Raw genomic sequence first — 18,110 nt, 5'->3', positions numbered from 1 at the left:
TATTCGTCATAAGGTTCCATTATATTCAGATCTTGCTTACTACTTGTTCAGCCACTCCCCAAATGATGAGCACCCAATTCATTCCCCATTTTTTGTTAAAACAAGAAGTGTGGTTATAAACATTTGGGGTATACGTTGCACCTTTCCTCCATCTGTGACCTCCTTAGAATATCTGACTAGTAGTAGTAGTATGGATGGGGTCAGAGGGTAAATATCCAGTGTTTTTTTCGCTACACTAAGTTGAACTACATTTCACACAGTTCAAATATTTCTTCACCTGTCTTTCCTCTGGAAAAAAATGATGATTATCCCATTCAGGTCCCTGAGGGAATTTAGGAGGATATTAACACTTAGTCTCTACTTCAACCCCAGGGCATTCTTTGTGGCATTCTTTCTAAAAGCCATGTAGATTAGGAAGTAAAGAAAACAGAAGATAATCAAGGACAGAAGACTATCCCTTATTCCCCCCTAAGACAGAAGAATGGCATCCAACCCGCTCCAGCTGGATCCCCTCCTCTCATAATGCCAGCTGCCACTTCAGTTGGGCCTCCCTATTACTCCCCACTCCCCCCAGCTGTCTCCCCTCCATTAGCCCCCCCCCCTGTCAAGTTTGTCCCAGCTGTTGTGGGTGGGACAAGGCTGGCTGGTGAGCTCTCTGCATCCATCCTCCATCCCCTAAAGAGAAATTATTTTCTGCCAAGGAGAGAGCTGAGAGCAACAAGTTCTACATACAAGACGCTTCATCATTTTTCAGAGGAAAGACAGGTGCAGAAATACATGAACTTTGTGAAATACAGCTCAACTTGGTGTAGTGGACAGAACATTGAATATTTACTCTTTGACTGCATCAATTCCACTACTAGACAGGTGAGACCCCACTCTGACTTGCTGGGGTTGGAAAGGGTGGGAGAGGGTCAATGCCTGGAGATTGGGAGGGAAAGGACCAAAAATGAGGGCTAGTCATGGAAGTCTACACTGTCTACACCAACCCAACAGGAAATGTGGTTCAACAAGAGAACAGGAACTAGGGAGGGAGCTAAAATGTGTTTGAAGAGGGAAGATGGAGCTAGTTGATATTAAGGAGGGTTTAGTAGAAGAAACCCTGAGTTGAGAAGACAGAAAAGCCCTAAGGTTTTGTCCTTTTTTTTTTTTTTTTAATATTTCCTGACCCCAAGCAAGTACCTGAGACATCTTTGGGTCCCGAGTTTTCTCCTCTACACAATAGGGAGAAAATTGCTTGTCCTTTCTCCTTCAGAAGAAAAACCAAAGAAGGGAAGTGAAGGAATATGTTTTGAAAGTATAAAAAATAGTAAAAAGAAAGAATTGGCAACCAATTAGACATTACCAGAAGGGGCAGGGGACATGGGTGAGATGACAATCCCTTTCCCCCCACAAAAATCCCCAAAACTGATCCCTTTCTGTAAAATGGAGAAGGTGTTAGAGATTGAGTCTAAGGGAGGAAAGGCCTGGGAGGAGGAGTCTTGGTAGATGCCTCTGCAATGCCATCCTCCCCTTCCCCACTCCACAGTGCTGAGTCCAGCTGGGCCTTCTACCATGCCTGTTCCATTGCTCCCGCTGCTGCTAAGAACTCTGCTGGCCCGCCTGCTGCTGCCCACTGCCCGCCTTGCTCGAAAGCACCTCGTGCCCTTGCTTCGTCGCCTGGCCCAACGCCTGGGCTCTCAGGAGACTCGCCAAGCTCTCCTGGGCTGTCTTCTTTATGCCCTCAGCCTCCGGCACCAGCCTGATGCACAGAGAAATGGAGTAGAGAGCAAGGGAGGTTAGATTTGGGGTGGGGGCAGAAAAGAATGAAAACCCTAAGGGAAGCCCTCTTCTACCACTGGGCTTAAGAGGAGGAGGAGGAGATCTTTCCAGGAATGGGACCTTGGAGTCCTGGGATGTCTCTTTTTTGAGGTGGGGGTGGGGTGGGGAGGGTACAAAGGAAGACTCCCAGCACTGCTGGCAATTTTTTCTGGACTCTAGCTTCCCCCAGAGCAGAAAACACTAAACCCCTTTCTCCATCCTTACTCTGCTCCAAGGGGATGTCACCAAGAACAGGATCGTCCAGCTTTATCTTGCCCAACTGATTGAGGAGGAGGGGAGACCGAAGCACGACAAGAGAGGTGTCTAATTGGGGGTTTTCCTCACCTGGACCTCAATTTTCAGACAATCCCTTCCCCCAACACCTCTGGCACAGGCGTATGGTGGGCTGAGTGTATGCCTGGTCCTAATGATATCTGTCTGGTTCTGAGTGCTGCCTTATCTGTCCAGTGGAAAATGAAAAAAAACTAATTAATTCTGAATCTTCCATGCCTCTTCCTTCTCTAACCTTTCACATCTGTCTTTTTTCTGAATATACTCCCTTTACACCCACTGGCTGAAGGAAGAATTCTCTCTTTTGTTGAAAGGGAGAAACCAAAGCCCAGAGTGGGCATGATTCCTTGCCCAGGTTCAAAGAGTATAGCTAGGAGGGAGTCTGAGATAAGAACTCAGAGCACCTGGCTTTGTACTTGTTCCCAACTCCCAGCAAAGCAATCTCTTTTTTTAACCTTGCACAGACAAATGGCAAGGAAGGGGGTGCTTCCACACTCTTTATCCACAGCCATCCTTGCCAGGAGTTTCTTTATTGTGTCTAACCTTATTCTTTCTGCTTCTCTATGAATCTTTTGCCTTTGAGGGTTGATCAGCCTGACTGGGAGATCACTGCTTTAATCCTTCATCCCAAATTTTCTTGTGTGTGTGTGTGTGTGTGTGTATGTGTGTTTTAAATTTTGGTGTGTTTTTGCTTTTTGGAGGGCAATTGGGGTTAAGTGACTTGCCCAAGGTCACACGGCTAATTTTTGTGTTAAATGTCTGAGGCCGGATTTAAACTCAGGTCCTCCAGTCTTCAGGGCCTATTTTCTATTCACCTCATTCACCTCACCACCTAGCCACCCCCTGCATCCCAAATTTTCACTCAGGATCAAGGACTAGTGATGCCCTTGAGTAGAGATCAAAATGAGTCTGCTCTATGGGAGGAGTGTGGTGTCTTTCCAGTGAGTCTGTAGGGATTAGGAGATATGGTCCAAAGTGACTTTCTCAACATAAACTCCTGAGGTCTCTGAAGTGCAGTCAGATTGGAAGACAGCCCAGACTTAGGGTGAGATTTGGAAGACAAACAGGATTTTCCCAAACTGAAAGAGAGGCGAGGAATTCCTTTCCTAAAAATAAGAGAAGTAAAAAATAAAAAGTCAGTTAACAAACATTTATTAAGGGTTTACACTATTCCAGGTACTGTGATAAACTCTGGGGAGATAAAGAAAGATAAACACACAGATTCTGCCCTCAAGGAATTCACATTCTAATGGAGAGAGGGGAATAATATGCAAACAACTATGTACATGCAAAAATATATGTAATTTATAAATGTGAGATAATGCTGGAGGGAAGACAGTGGGGGTGGGGGGGTGGGTTTGTGTATTGGAGCAGGAAAGGCCTTAGAGCTGAGTCTCAGAGGAAGTCAGGAAGTGGAAGTGGGGGGGTGGGGGAAGCATTTCAGAAATGGGAAACAGCCAGGGAAAAGGAAAAGTTTGGTCCTTCAAGAAGTGGGGAAGTTAGATTAGGGTGAGCCAAGGATTTTGAATTCTGATAGGAAGCACTCTAATACCAACGGGGGCTAAGAGACAGAGGAGGAAGAAGAAGCTAACCTTTCTAGGAATAGGGACCCTGGAGTCTTGGATTCTGACATAGGGTTGGGGGAGTAGGGGTAGGGGAGGGTGTTCCAAGCAAGGAACATCAAGAAATCAAAACAAGAGTGATTTCCACATAAATTTCAATAATTTGTTTAATTCAAAAATCCTTCCCTCAGCTTGCTCCAGGCAGTCAACACAGTGTACAGCGTCTGGATCTATTTTGTGTGGCAGATACAAGGGAAAGGAGATCAATGCCCCTTACTCTTCCTTCTCTAGCCACACCCTTCCTATGGCACAGCTTCTGCCACTTAGGCCCACTCTATGGGCTGGAGGGAGGTCCTAACCAGAGATGGGCATCTCCCTAACTTCCCCTCAAAGGAGCACTTCACCTATGTTCTCAGCCCCACTGGCACTGTAGAGAGGCCATGGATGAAGACTGCCAGCCTTACCCTAGGGTAGCAGCAACCCTTTGTGACTGTACCCTAGTCAGGCTGATCCCCTGCCCCACACCCTCCAGACACTTCTTACCAGGGTAACCATTCTCCCTACAACTTGAGAACCTCAGAAAACCCCCGAGTTTGAATCCTTTCCTCTCCTCGGCCCCTAATCCCATTTTCCCACCCTTACGGTTAGGGTACCCAGGTTCGACTGGCAGTACTGCTTCCACTGACAGACTGACACCTTTCCCAGACACCCAAGGTCAGCCTGGACCAGCGTGCTGCAATCTTGCTTCCAGTTTCCTGATCCCCTCCAATACACAACACACCAGGGAGGGTTGGGGGTCCAAATGAGAATCACCTGCCTTGGAATTTATGTTCTGGCAGGCGGTCCGGACCCGTCCAGTTCATGACCTACCCGCCCCCCGCCCCCAGCTCCCCGAGTTGTGCCGTGGTCATGGCTGCCGTTCTGGCCGTGAGGTAAGGCAGCCTGGAATCTGGGAAGAGGGGGTGAAAAGGACCGGTTCCCTCCCGGCTGCGACCAGAGCCGGCTGGGAGGCGGGGCGAGGGGTGTTGGCTGCATGCCGGGCGGGGCTCCAGCGGTTCTCACGCTGCTGGGGATCAGCTGGGAGCCCAGGAAGGCGCAATTGACAGAAAAGGAAGTGGAAATGGACATGCAAGGATCTGGGGGAGCAGAATGAGTGGGTGTCCGGGGAATGCGAACCCAGGTAACCAGGGGGGAGATTCGAGGGGATGTATGAGAATGTATGATGAGAAAAGACATTCTGGAAGAGACGGGGGTGGGGCAAGTGGAATGATGATCATGGGGAAATTGGGGCTAAGGAATCAAGGGGGCCAGTCTTGTTCTTTAGGAAGAGGAGGGAAGGGCCCTGGGACTTTTAGGGGTGCTGAGCTCTACTAATGCAGGGTTGGAGTCAGGGGGAAGGAAGTCAAGGGGGTAGAGAAGGGACTCCTTCCGAATCAGTGTACACTGCCCCCCCTCCCATCTCCAGTGCTCCTGAGCTTTGGGGGGGAGGGGGCGGTTAGAGAGGTCTGAGAAATGGAGTAGGGTGGGGTTGGCAAGCCTAGGAAAAGGGTTGGTGGAGGAGAGGGAGGGAGGTGAGATGAAGGAGTAGACTATTAGTAGAAGAATCACCTCCCCCAGACCCCCTGGATGTACACACATGTGCCCACCATGGATATCACGTGAACACTCAAGAATACTCAACAGTCTCAGCACCCTTAACACAAACAGAACCAGCACATTCTTCATAGGAAAACTCTCCGGTGGTATGCAAATATACAAGAGCCGATGACTTACAGGAACAAACAGAGACACTTTAAGCCCTGCATTCTCAACCTTGTGGTGACTTGGTTAACTACAAAGAAAGAAGGTTTATAGTATTGATTATTTAGGGGGAAGTCTGCCTGAGGAACCTGGGAGGACAAAGAAAGATTTGGAGATAATCAGAGTCCCATCAAGGTTAGGGATCTAAGGCTTTGGGGATAGATAAGAGACCTTGGAGATAATCTGTAACCCCCACCCCCAGCCTGTCTTCAAGACAGGCCAAACTGATTTGCCCAAAGCCCTCCAATTAGTAAGTGTTCTTCCCTGTCTCCAACCTCCAGAGAACCCACTGCTAGGCACTTAAGGGTGAACCCGTGGTGGGATGCCTTGAGCAGTGTCCAGGTAGGGTTGATTTAGAAGAGTCCTTTGGGGGCCAAGGACATATGATTCTTAGACATGGTGGACACAGGCTAGCATAGCAACAGAAGGTTTCCACTCGGGACAGCCTAGAGCCTCCCAGGGATGCCCACCAGAGGGCACCTGTGTCCAAAAACCACCTCTGCAGGAGTCCAGTTTCCTGGGGAGGCAATGGAGGGGGAGGCAATGCTGGCTGAGTGCCTAGGCAGTAGAGCTGGGTTAGTGCCCAGGTTGGGCGGGATGATGGGCAGCCCTCCAGCAATAACAGCCAGGGCTGTTGCCAACCTCCCAGCCCTAGAGGAATGGGGGGGGGGGGTTGTTGGTTTACAAAAGAATAAACCTCCTCCAGTCTGACCCAAGACAGTGACCACTTCCCTCTCCTTCCCTTCCCACGCTGGGCCTCCTTCAGACACAACACAAGAGATCGCTGGCCACACCTATTTGCACTGAAATCTAAGGAGGGTGTCCAGGCCTAGGTGTCCCCTAGGAAGACAAAACTATTCCTTTCCCTGGGCTTCCCACCCAGGCGGAGGCTAGAGCAGTTGACCTTTAAGGTCAAGGGCATGGTGACCTTGATAATATATTAGGGAGAATCTGGGGTATTTGTGAATGTATATCCATACAGGTCTGTTGTGTATCCTGGACTCTGGGCCTGTATGTATGAGAGAAAACACTTGGGACAAAAGCCTAGGATTGAGAGACTGGAGTCCCATTTCCCTTCTTTGGTCTAAATGTGTATATGCTGGGGGAGAAGGGGTTGGAAAAAATGAGAGTTTATTTCCCCAGCTTGGTCTGACTATTCCTGAGGAATTCTTTGTTGTAATTATTATTAATTGTTAATTAGCCTTATCTTGCCTCCCTAAAGGGCAGGGTGCTTGGATAGAGGCAGCAGGGTAGTGGTAGTGAAGTGAGCCCTGGAGGTTACCTACAGACTTCCATCTCTGTAATAAAAAATAATAGCCCTAATTTACATTGTACTTTAAGGTTTGCAAAGCAGTTCCGAAGACATTATCTTATTTGATTTCCCCCCAACAACCTTCTGCAGAAGGTACAATTATTGTCCCCTTTTTATTGGTGCAGAAAATGAGGCTGAAAGATTTGTTGACTCAGGCTCACCAGTTTCTAATAAATGCTGAAGACAGAATTAGAACTCAGGTCTTTCTGACTCCATACTTTACTAGCTATACCTTCTTCTTAAGCTCTTGCCAAGAGGCTGGGAATTGTCTTCTCAGAAACTTCCCTTCTAGAATTACCCCCAATCGAACCCCTGTTGTCTGCTGGCTAAATCCGGCTTAATTGATAACTTACAACCAGTGAGACTGGGGCCAAGCAAAGGGACCTTGGATTTTCCAAAAACTGCTGGAAATAGACACTGAGATTCATTTTAGGGATGTGACCTCTGAGAGACACCCCAACCTCTTTTCACTCTCATTCCCTCAGAGCTAGTCTTGGATATAGATAGGGTGGATGTGCTGATGGGGTCTAACTTAGGATAAAGTGTGAGTCCAGAGCAGTGGGGAAGACTGTAACCTAGAGACAAACTAGACCTTCCCCCAATGCATAAAAGTGGAGAGGAAGAATGTGAACAAAGGGAATTGGAGGTGGTGGAGGAGAGACCAGTTTCATGTGAATAAAGAACCAAAATGGTTTGAAAGGAGTAATCTTGCTCTGGAAATGAGACATTTTTGGGAAATATCAATAAGGGAGTTCAGGTTCGAGGGTCCAAGAGAATCGTGGGAGAGAAAACAGAACTAGAGAGGAGGCAGAGGTTTGGTAAGGAAGGCAGTAATGATTGGGGAGAGTTTAGAGTCTGTGGGAACAAAAAGGGTTGAATATGGAGGATAAGGGTGACTGGGGTGAGGGGAGGTAGCAGAGAGGGTCAAGTCAGTTAAGTCATGTTGCTTATATGCCTACTGTGTGCCAAACGCTGGGCTAAGAGTTGGGGATGCAAAAAAGACCCCCCCCCCAAAAGCAGAGCCCCTATTCTCAAGGTTATAGGCCTAGCCCTGTCTGATTTTTCCTTCTGAAAGTAGTGAAATTATTGTTAGAATAAAGGTAGTAGTTAGGGTTTTAGAGTTTGGGAGGTGAAAGGAGAACTCTGGCTGGGAGGTTCTGTGGCCCAAGATGGGGTTATCGTGGGGGAAGTACAGCAATAGAAGGAGCATACTAATGGGGACATACAGCAGTTGAAGGGGTTCCCTTCAATAATGGAATATGGGTTTGGGGGAGGCCTACAGTGGTGTAAGAACAGGATATTTTCGTGCGGTGCGGAAAGAACAATTTGCAATTAAGTAGGGGGGGAGGCCAATCCCAGGGTTTTGGAGAGAGGTTATCTATTGTCTTTGGGCGGGGGATTTGGGGGGATGTCTCCCTGAGCTGAGGAAAGAGGTATTTGAAGAGGAGGAGGAGTTGGGCTTGGGGGAGCGGAGGAGGCGGGCATGAAAGGGCGGGAGGGTGGGGCTGTGTTTCTCGTGTTGTGGGCGGGATTTCAGGAGGGCTTTGAAGGGGGCCGTGCGGGAGGGAGAAGCGGGAATCGAGCTGAGCTGGAGCTGAGAGCCAGACGAGCTGGACCCCGAACAGGTGCGGTCCTCGATGTGCACGTGGAGAGGTGGGGGGTAGGGGACCCCGGAGGGTGAGAGGTGCGAGCTTCGCCATCCCTTAATGGCCGGTGGTCTCTGGAACTCCGATCCGCTGCTGGCCATTCCCGCTTTGCGCTGCCCCTTTCCACTTTGCGCTGCCCCAGCACGTGCAGGAGACTAGGTGGGCTTCCCTGGCACTGACCACCCTGTCGTCCGCGGGGACTTAGGGGTGCGCGCGCACTCTCTTAGGGCACAGCGCGGGAATTTCCAGGGTCCCTGGGCGGAGCACCCCGGGGTGTTTCCCGCGTCTCGGGTAACGCCATTGCCCCCTTGTCATCCTCCTGGTCCCTGCGGGTGAGAGGACAGAGGACAGCCGAGCACGTGGCGGCGGAGGAAGGAATGGGGACCCGGAGAGGGGAACTCGTGGTGCTGCGGCAGGGGCTGGAGTTACAGCAGGGTCCGGTGTCTGGCCCACCGAGCTTGTCTTGGGACGGAGCTGAGGGGCCGCAGGGAGAGGGAAGGAGCTGGCAATTGAGTTATTGGTTAATGGCTTCGGTGGGTTGGTTGGAGCAGCCCAAATCCTGCTGTTTAAGGACGGTCTGTGATCTGATAGTTCTTATGCCAGTTTATGTAACGCCTGTCCTCACTTGTCGGATCACGAAGGCACGGGCTACCTTGCCAAGAAATTAATCGATGAGGAAGGTAACAGAGGCTCTGGGATGAGGAGGGCATTTGCCGATTGGCCCTTAGCTAATAAAGTGCGAAATCGTGGAATTGAACTCTGCCGCTCTCCACTTCGCATCTTCCTGCACACATCTGGCTGTTGCACCACTTCACCCGGGCTCTTTGACGATATGAGGCTGCCCCCTCCTCTCGTTTCAAACACAGGTGCATCTATTTCTGAAGCTTCTGTTTCCTGAGTCTTCTCCCACCCCCCCCTCCAGCCCCTGCCCCCAGCTCTTGGATAGGGTTCCCCAGCATGGCTGAACCTCAGAGCTGGGGCACAGACTTGAACAAAAATCAGACAGTTTTTGCATGAAGACCTCCGATGAGGTGAACACATTGCCTCTAGAGGCAGCCCAGTTTACTTAGGGATAACCAACTACTGGAAATTTTTTCCTCACATTAAGCCTCTGTTTTAATCACTAGGTTCCCCCACTGCCCTCTGGAACTGGGCAGATTGAGTCTATATGGACTATATAGATGCCCTTTTGTACGGGATGGCCTTTCAAACACTTGAGGTCAGCTATCTTGTCCCCCAAGTGCTACCAAGTCTTTATCTATGCTAATACATCTTTATCTAGGCCAGATATTCTTTGCGCCTTCACCTAATTGTCTTATGACTTCAGCTCTTGATGCCTTTCAAAATCCAGGTTGTTTTCTCCTTTATACACAGCCCCTTATCAATGACTTCCTTAAATTATATCACCTAGACCTGAGCAAGATGTAAGGGACCAGGGCAGAGTACAGCCCAGCCCACCCTTTAGCTTTCCTATCTCTTCTTCTGAATGCTCTTTTCCAAGATTTCCTTATCAGTCTATTTGCCCTGGCCTATTTTCTGTTCTTCCTCAGTCTTAATCCTTGTTTTTACCCCTCTCCCAAGTACTGTCACCTCTGGTCCCCATGTCTGCTAAGTCCTCCATCAGCATTTCCTGTACCACTAACACTACCCCCCAGTTAAAGTTCCAAATCCTGGATATAAGATTCTTCCAGGCCTGTATCAGTGTTTCCAATCATCTCAACACATGTGCAGGTGTCTTGTGAAAGATCTGAGGTTTCCTTGGCAGTCTGGTCTCTGTGGGATTGGGAAGATGGCACTCTCATCATCTCCCCACTTGCTTCATGTCAAATAGGGAAGCTTACAGGGGTCACAGGGAATTGTTGGGATTTGACATCAGCGAAATGGGGGGGTACCTTTCTGGGTACAGTGGATCTAACTCAGGATTCAGGAGAAGAGGGGCTTCTCTGTATCACTAGGGTGCAGCCTGTCCTGTTCACAAGCTGACAGCTTGTGACATCTACCTTCTGTCAAGTTGCAGGTTCAGGGAGCCCAGATGTCCTGGCAGCATATCTATGTTCTTACTGTTCTCTTTGTCTTCCCCACCCCCACCTGCCAGGCTGTTGGTGGTAGAGGCAGATAAAGATACAAACAGCTCCTGGGGCTTAGAAAAACAAGGAGGAAAAGGTAGGGGCAATAGGAGCCAGTGTGAAGGGCCTGGCAGGACCAGGCTACTATCTTGGGGTGGGTCCCTCTAGCCTCAGGGCCTGAATTTTTTTTTAGCTATTTGTAATATGGGAGAGGAGGGGGGTGGAATTCTAAAATGTCATGTGCTCCCTTCTATACTTCACCTCCCCGCAAAGACAGCGCAGTTCTGCCCCTAAACCTCCCCCCTTCCTTCCTTTTGCCTTTGTGGTCAGTGGAGCACAGGGGTTCTTGACTGGGCCTTTCCTCAAGTAGGACTGATGTAGGCAAGGGATTCTACCCCTCTGCCAAATGATGGGAAAATCCTACATCTAAACCTGCCTCTCCAGAGTGGCTGCCCCTCCCTCTAAACCTGTTCTAGTCTGGCTAGTTTCATCCTTCTGTAATCTGGTAAGAAGTGCATGAGTGTCTCAGATTTGATTCTTCTACCTATTCAGGAATAATAATCATAATTCTAACATTGATAGAGCTTACTATATTTCAGGCTAATCACTTTACAATTATTATATCATTTGATCCTCACAATAACCCTGGGAAGAAGGTACTATTATTGTCCCCCATTTTACAAATGAGGAAAGTGAGGTAGAATTGAAGTGACTTGACCAAGCTCCTAGAGTTAAGCCCAAATTTGGAACTCAGGTATCCCTGACAACAGGCTCAGTGCATCACCTAGGGGCTGGACCAGGAACTTTGGTTTGAGTAGGCTTTCTCATCAACTCAGTTGATTTTCCAAGATCTGAGATGGGAGGGATCAGACACCTTGGACAAAAGCAAAACTTACAAAGTGCTTACTATATGTCCAGGTACTGTGCTAAGTACTCAAGATACCAAGAAAGGCAAAAATCAGTACCTGCCCTTGAGTGGTTCAAAATCTGGGGGTGGGAAAGAGAAGATGCAAACACAATTATGCATAAACAAAATATGTACAGCTTACACTGGAAATAATGTCAGAGACAAGGTGTTAGTATCAAGAGGGTCCATGAAAGGCTTTTGAGGTATCACTTAGCCAGCAGGCAGACATGAGGAGAGAAATCTAGGGGATCAGTTAAAAATAAAACAAAACACCAGAGTTTGAAGAGGGTGGCTGCTGGATGAACAGCAAGGAAGCCAATGTCATTGTATCATACAATAAATAGAGGGGAAAGTAGACTGGAAATCTAGGAAGGTGTCTAGTAGTAAAATGCTTTAAATGCCAAACATAGCATTTTATATTTGATCCTGGGGGTAATTACGAGCCACTGGAGTTTATTTAGTAGGGAGGTGATACATTCATATCTGCAATTAAGAAAGATGACTTTGGCAGCTGTTTGGAGAATGAATTGGAATGGGAAGGCCCTAGTGGCAGAAAAACTAGTCAACAGGCCATTACAATAATCCAGGTGTGAGGTGAAGAGGCTGTTTGTTGCCTCATCCTTTTTCATAATAATAGCTGACATTTATAAAGGGACCTACCCTTTGCAAAATGCTTTAAATCAGTTTTCTCATCAGGCCTATGAAGGTGGAATGATTATTTGCATGAGAATTGCATGATGGTGGGGTTTCCCCAGTGTGTGGTATTTCTTGGCCTTTTACTAATTCAAATACTCATATCCTTTGCACCTTATGGAAGCAGTGAGGTGACTCCTAGATAGAGCCCTGGGTTTAGAATCAGGAAATCTCATCTTCCTGAGTTCCAGTTTGGCCTCAGATGTTTATTTGAGTATGTAACCTTAGGCAGGTCACTTAACCCTGTTTGCATCAAATTCCTCTTCTATAAAATGAGCTGGAGGAGGAAGATACTCCAGTATCTGCCAAAAAGACACAAATGGGGTCAGGACGAGTCAGACATGACTGTATAACAACAACAATTGCACCTTATAGTCTGAGCAGTTTAAACCACTGAGTTGTGGAATCTCAGATTTGGAAGGAACCTCCAAGGTAGAGGTGAGGAGTGAGAGCATTCCTGGTACAGGGGCCATCTAGTCCACCCTAGACCCGAGCAAGAATCCCCGCTAAAACACCCTCAGCAAATGGCTATTCTCCTTTAGTTCAAAGACCTCCAGGGAAGGGGGGACTGCTATTTCCAGAGGTGTACACATTTCTTTTTTTTCTTTCTTTTTTTTGGCCTTTTTGGAGGGCATTTGGGGTTAAGTAACTTGCCCAAGGTTACACGGCTAGTTTGTGTGTGTGTGTGTGTGTGTGTGTGTGTGTGTGTGTGTGTTAAGTGTCTGAGGCTGAAACCGAACTCAGTTTCTCCTAACTCTGGGGCTGGCATTTTACTCACTGCGCCACCTAGCCTCCTCAAGGCGTGCACATTTCACTAGTGGACGGCTCTGAAAATTTTCCTTATGCCAGGTCTAAGTGTGTTTCTTCATTAACTTTGCAATCATTGCTCCTTGTTTTTCTGACCTCTGGGGTCAAGAAAAATAAGTCCATTCCCTCTTTTTTTTTTTTTAAGGGTTGAAATTATTCATTTTTATTAGGATTAAAAAGGTACAAAATTGTTATTGGATTTAAAAAAAATTTCATTTCCTCTAATTTATTGTTTAATTTTTTTAATTTATTTTATTTAATTTTTTTTTGTTTTCTTTTTTTTGGGGGGAGGCAATAGGGATTAAGTGGTTTTCCCAGGGTCTCACAGCTAGGAAGTAATCTGAGATTGGATCTGAACTCAGGTCCTTTGGACTCCAAGGCTGATACTTTCTCCACTGTACCACTTAGCTGCCCCATTTGTATATTTTCTAGGCAACAAAAAGGATCTTTTTTCACCCATGGGTGAAGAATACAATTTAAAGCAATTCAGGGAACACATAGGTACACATCTCTGCCCATTCCCTCTTCCATACGGGAGCCCCAAGTCTTCTCTTTTCCAGGTTAAACATTCCTGTTTCCTTCAGTCAGTTCATACCAGGCATTACCTGGAGGCTCTTCACCATCCTGATTGCCTTCCCCTGGTCACTGTACCTCTCATACTTGTAAATTGTATATACTTTGCTTATGGAATTGAATCTTATAGATGAGGAAACTGACTGGCCAGGATGTATGGGGGATGGTTAGGGGAAATTGGCAGGAGGTCTAGGGGAAGAAGCTAAGCAAGAGTTTGCATTTTTAGAGTGCTTGAGTTTACAAAACACTTTTCCAACAGCAGGCCCTGTTTGGCAGGTGGTACAAGTATTATCTCCATTTTACTGATCCATCCATCAGTGAGCCTTTATTAAAATACCTCTTTATGTGCCAGGCACTGTATTAAATGCTGGCATGAACTGAAGGCCTTTTACCATTCTAATTGCCCTCCTCTGGGCACTATCCCGTTCCTCCACATCCTAAAATATGGTAATGGGACAGCTAGATGGCACAGTGGACAGAGTACAGGGCCTGGAGTCAGGAAGACTCCTCTTCCTAAGTTCAAAGCCAACTTCAGATACTTAATAGCCATGTGACCCTGGGCAACGTAACCCTGTTTGCCTCAGTTTCCTCATATGTAAAATGAATTGGAGGGGTGGCTAGGTGGCGAAGGGAGTAAAGCGCTGGCCCTGGAGTCAGGAGGACCGAAGTTCAGTTCCTTCCTCAGATACTTAACACCCACACAAAAAAACTAGCCATGTAACCTTGGGCAAGTTACTTTTAACCCCAATTGCCCTCCAAAAGGCAAAAAAAATGAATTGGAGAAGGAAATGGCAAACCACTCCAGTATCTTTGTCACAAAAACCCCTGAATGGGGTCACAAAGTCTGACACAACTGAAAAGACCCAACAATAACAAAAAATATGGTAATGCAGTGATTAAAGAGACTAGGCTTCAGGCTCTACTCTGAAGGAGTTTATAGTCTAAGGTCCTGTGCCAGGGTCTCCCATGTCTCACAATCAATACCAATGTTCTTCAGAGATCAAAGAAGGCGCTGTGCTCTGTGAGCAAAGCAGAATTGTAGTCACTCAAAAGAAGCTTGAGATGCATAAATTTAGAGACATCTCCACTTCAAATAATAATATGAACTACCAGTTCCCTGCCTGTGGTAGAGCTTTCTGTTGGCCTGATAAGCCATAGTCAGACACACTCTACATTGACCCTGACTAAGTACAACAATCAACTATAACTATTCTAATGGTAGGGAGGTGGAGTGAAGAGGGAAGAGACGGGTACAAATTCTGTATATGCAGAATAGGAACAAATTGACTGCAAGGTAATTTGGAGGGGGCAGGCAGCGTCAGCAGCCTGGGAGATCTGGAAAGGCTTCACGGAGAAGTTGGTGCTCAAGCTAAATTTCAGAGGAAATCGGAGATTCCAAGAACCAAGGGGAGAGTGCACACCAAGCATGGGAGACAGTTGGTGCAAAGGCAAGGAGGCAAGAGATGGAGTATTGTGTGTGAGGAACAGAAAGTACTAACCTGGTTTGTCTGGACTGGAGCATGAACAGAAGGGACCAGGTTATGAAGAGTCTCAATGCTAGGGAGGGGAATTTTTATTTGATTCTTGAGGTGATTCAATAGATAGAGAGCTAAGCCTGGAATTTGGAAGACTCATCTTCATGAGCTCAAATTCGGCTGCAGACACTTCCTAGCTTTGTGGCTCTGGACAAGTCACTTTACCTCTGTTTGACTTAATCCACTAGAGAAGGAAATGGCAAACCACTCCAGTATCTTTGCTGAGAAAACCTATAGACAATACGATCTACAGGGTCACAAAGAATTAGAGACAACTGACAAACAACAAGTGCAGGTAATAGGGAGTAGTCAACTGGAGGTGATGGGGAGTAGCCAATAAATGGAGGTAATGGGGAGTAGCCAACAAGTGCAGGTAATGGGGAGTAGCCAACAAGTGCAGGTAATGGGGAGTAGCCAACAAGTGCAGGTAATAGGGAGTAGCCACAACTGGAGGTGACGGGAATAGCCCACAGGTGGAGGTGAAGGGGAATAGTCCACAAATGGAGGGGAGTAGCCAGTTACATGGTCAGATCTGAGGTTCAGGTTTTAAGTGACTTACATGGAGTCCTATAGCTAAAAACCTCCAGAGATGGGACTCACACTCAAATCATTTCATTCCAAATCTAGGACGAATTGCCCCGCCCCCAACCATGCCACCTTCAGATGGTAAGGACGGGGACTGTCTTTTACCTTTAGCATAGCTCCTGGCAAGCAGTAGGGGCTTCATAAATGATTGTTGACTGACTGACTGTAACTCTTCTAGAAGTGATGTGTTAGATTGCCTTACAGCTCCCATCCCCCTTATCTCCCCTGAGAAAAGTCAGTGTTATTTATCTCTTGTGCAAGTGTTATTTATCTTTTCTGCACACCTAGTCTTCCAAGAAAGGGGCCTAGTAACTCGTTTTCTCCTTCTCTTTGCCATATTAGGCTAAGTGAGTCTGCACTGGCCCGGCTGAGAAAGGCCTTTCTTGGGACATCCTGTGCCCGAGACTTATCCGGAAGGGAGGACAAAGCTGCCGGATCCCAGGCTCCAACCTCAGGTGTGTGCCCAGCACAGGGAATGCTTGGGGTGGGGGAGGAGGTGCTCCTGTCTCCCTGGGGAGAGGAGACAGGATGCTTTCACCCAGCCCTCTCCCTCAGGACAGTCTGATCCGCACCTCGGAATCTGACCCTCACGTGTGGGGCAGGCCTCTGCATGCATGGCCAAGCGCGTGTGCTTTCCTCACTTCCCCAGCAGCCGATTAAAGGGTCCGTTCCCCCTGCTGCCACCTGTTCCTCCCCGGTCCATTCCAAGGTGGGGGAGGGGAAAGTGAGCCTAGGAGGCAGAGAGATAGGCCTTTTAGGATCGAGAGAGCTGTGATACTGCCCCCTCCCCCCTTGCTGCTCCTCCTTCCCCTTCACCTCCTAAGGCTCTGGGAGAAAGAGGAAGGGGAGAGGGGGGGCCTGACTCACAAAGGAACTGAGACTGCAGCAGTAGGGGGCAGGTGGGGGTGGGGAAAGCCTGCTTTTCACGAAAGGCTTTCTGAGGGCAGGACCTCTACTACAAGTAGAGTAAGGGTATGCAGGTCTGGATCATAATCAAGGCATTTGTGAAATGTGTTGATTGGAAAGTGCTTGTGTCTGGGAGAAAATCTCAGGAATGGGGACAAGCAAACCCTAAGGCTGGGGTGTGGGGTGGGGGATGGGAGGAAGATCTGTGCTAGAAAATAAGACTGGGGTGTCACAGAAATTTAGATGGGAACTGAAATGGGAAGGAAAGGGGCTCACAGAAGCCTCAGCCTAGGCACCGATGCCCAGACCCCCCCACCTCTAGGAGAAAGGATCTTTAGGGACCGGGGCCAAGTCCTTCTGAGAGGAGGATTGTGAGGCTGTGTCTTCTCGCCTTCTTTGTCCTTTAGCTTCTCCTCCTTCTTTGTTTTATACCTTCCCTCTGCCCTTTTCTTCCCTCCCATATCTGTCCCTCCCTCCCTCTTCTCTATTTTGCTTCCCTCCTTCCCCTCCACCCCCCAGCCTCCTATCTCTTGCTGCCCTTCCAGTCTACTTTTTTTTCTTGTCTGTCTCTTTGCCTTCCAATTACCCCCTCCCTTCTGCTTCCTCCTCTCCTGTTTCCCAGCTACAGACTGCTCCAGAGCTGGATAAAAATAGCGGTGGCAGTGGCTGGGAACCAGGTATTGGCCACAGCTCGGGGAGGAGGTGGTGGGGTGGGGGCGAGCTCCCAGGACTCTGCTTCCTTTGGTGGCTGTCTTGGTTGTTCTGGGGACAGGGTCCCTTTTGAAGGGGAGTAAGTTGAGGCATGCTGGGGTCCCTTTGGGAGTTGGGGAGGAGGTCAGACAGGGACAACTCCAAGGAAAATAGTGAAGTTGGGAGTTAACCTAGTGCTCGGGCACTATGGGACAAAGAAGGGTCTGGGGTGGGGAGGGAGGGGGACTTACACCAGCTCCGCCCCTTTCCTCTCCAAAGACCCCCAGACTGACAGAGCTGGAAGCCACGTGAAGCCAGGGGCAGCACTGCCATGACGACCAGTCACAGGCCACAGGACAGGTATGACGGAGTCCTGAAGGTTGGAAAGGTTTCGGGTAGGGGCCGAGGGTGGGGGCAGGGACAGGAAGCATAGAGGGCCCAAGGAGAGGTCTCTGCCTGTGGAGCTGGGGGAAGGGGTAGTAGCATAACTCTCAGGGCCCCCTCTGTCTACAAGTCCTTCCTGCTGGACACCTGTGAGTCAGGCCTAGACCAGCGAATGAGGAGGAAATCCACATCTGAGCTGTTTGCTGGGTGCTTGGTCAGTGAGAGACAGGCATGTAGGATGGCCTGGGCCTCTTCCCATTCCGTCACTGTTTCCACCCTGCTGCTGGCTCCCCTCAGCTAGGCGGCTTTGGCTTCTAGCCTCTCCCCATGGGGAAGGATATTTGGCAGCTCCTGTCTCTCCCTCGCCAGCACATCTGGAAAACTTTGTCACTGCTACCACCACCACCCTTCTCTCTCTGGGATCTCTTCCTTGGATAACTCCAGTCTGAATCTTGCCCTCACTTTTTACCCCTCTCTGGATTCAGGTCCCCCTTCCCCTGTCTTATTGTCTACTCATTCTTTTCCTTGTCACCCTCTCTCAATATGGGCCTGC

The 18,110-nt window shown here is 48.4% G+C and overlaps 2 protein-coding genes across 11 annotated transcripts in view; both read left to right on the top strand.

The window, feature by feature from the left end:
- The first annotated feature begins 618 nt into the window (after positions 1-618).
- The window catches only part of MYMX (myomixer, myoblast fusion factor), a 35,455-nt gene continuing 17,963 nt past the window's right edge, over positions 619-18,110 (top strand). Inside the window, exons 1-4 of the mRNA XM_069065868.1 lie at positions 619-867; positions 1,529-1,777; positions 2,037-4,833; positions 15,920-15,953. Coding sequence (XP_068921969.1) covers positions 1,555-1,777; positions 2,037-2,128 — 315 coding nt within the window. The 5' untranslated portion in view covers positions 619-867; positions 1,529-1,554 and the 3' untranslated portion in view covers positions 2,129-4,833; positions 15,920-15,953. The remainder of the gene's footprint in view (positions 868-1,528; positions 1,778-2,036; positions 4,834-15,919; positions 15,954-18,110) is intronic.
- Positions 4,697-18,110, top strand: part of SLC29A1 (solute carrier family 29 member 1 (Augustine blood group)) — a 31,377-nt gene continuing 17,963 nt past the window's right edge. For 2 of the 10 annotated variants that reach the window (XM_069065867.1, XM_069065857.1), the window contains exons 1-3: positions 4,697-4,833; positions 15,920-16,032; positions 17,453-17,533. In XM_069065867.1, coding sequence (XP_068921968.1) covers positions 17,505-17,533 — 29 coding nt within the window. In that variant the 5' untranslated portion in view covers positions 4,697-4,833; positions 15,920-16,032; positions 17,453-17,504. Of the gene's footprint in view, positions 4,834-8,258; positions 8,391-8,548; positions 8,571-9,255; positions 9,278-15,919; positions 16,033-17,002; positions 17,161-17,452; positions 17,534-18,110 lie in introns of those variants that run through there. The other 8 variants (XM_069065862.1, XM_069065861.1, XM_069065864.1 and 5 more) reach the window with 8 other exon arrangements.

The sequence above is a fragment of the Petaurus breviceps genome, unplaced genomic scaffold, assembly GCF_028583685.1.
Source record: "Petaurus breviceps papuanus isolate PSGF00001 unplaced genomic scaffold, PetGlider_PUasm1.0 90701, whole genome shotgun sequence".
Classification (NCBI taxonomy): Eukaryota; Metazoa; Chordata; class Mammalia; order Diprotodontia; family Petauridae; genus Petaurus; species Petaurus breviceps.
Note: the sequence above shows the minus strand (reverse complement) of the source record. Positions and strands in the feature narration are given on the sequence as shown.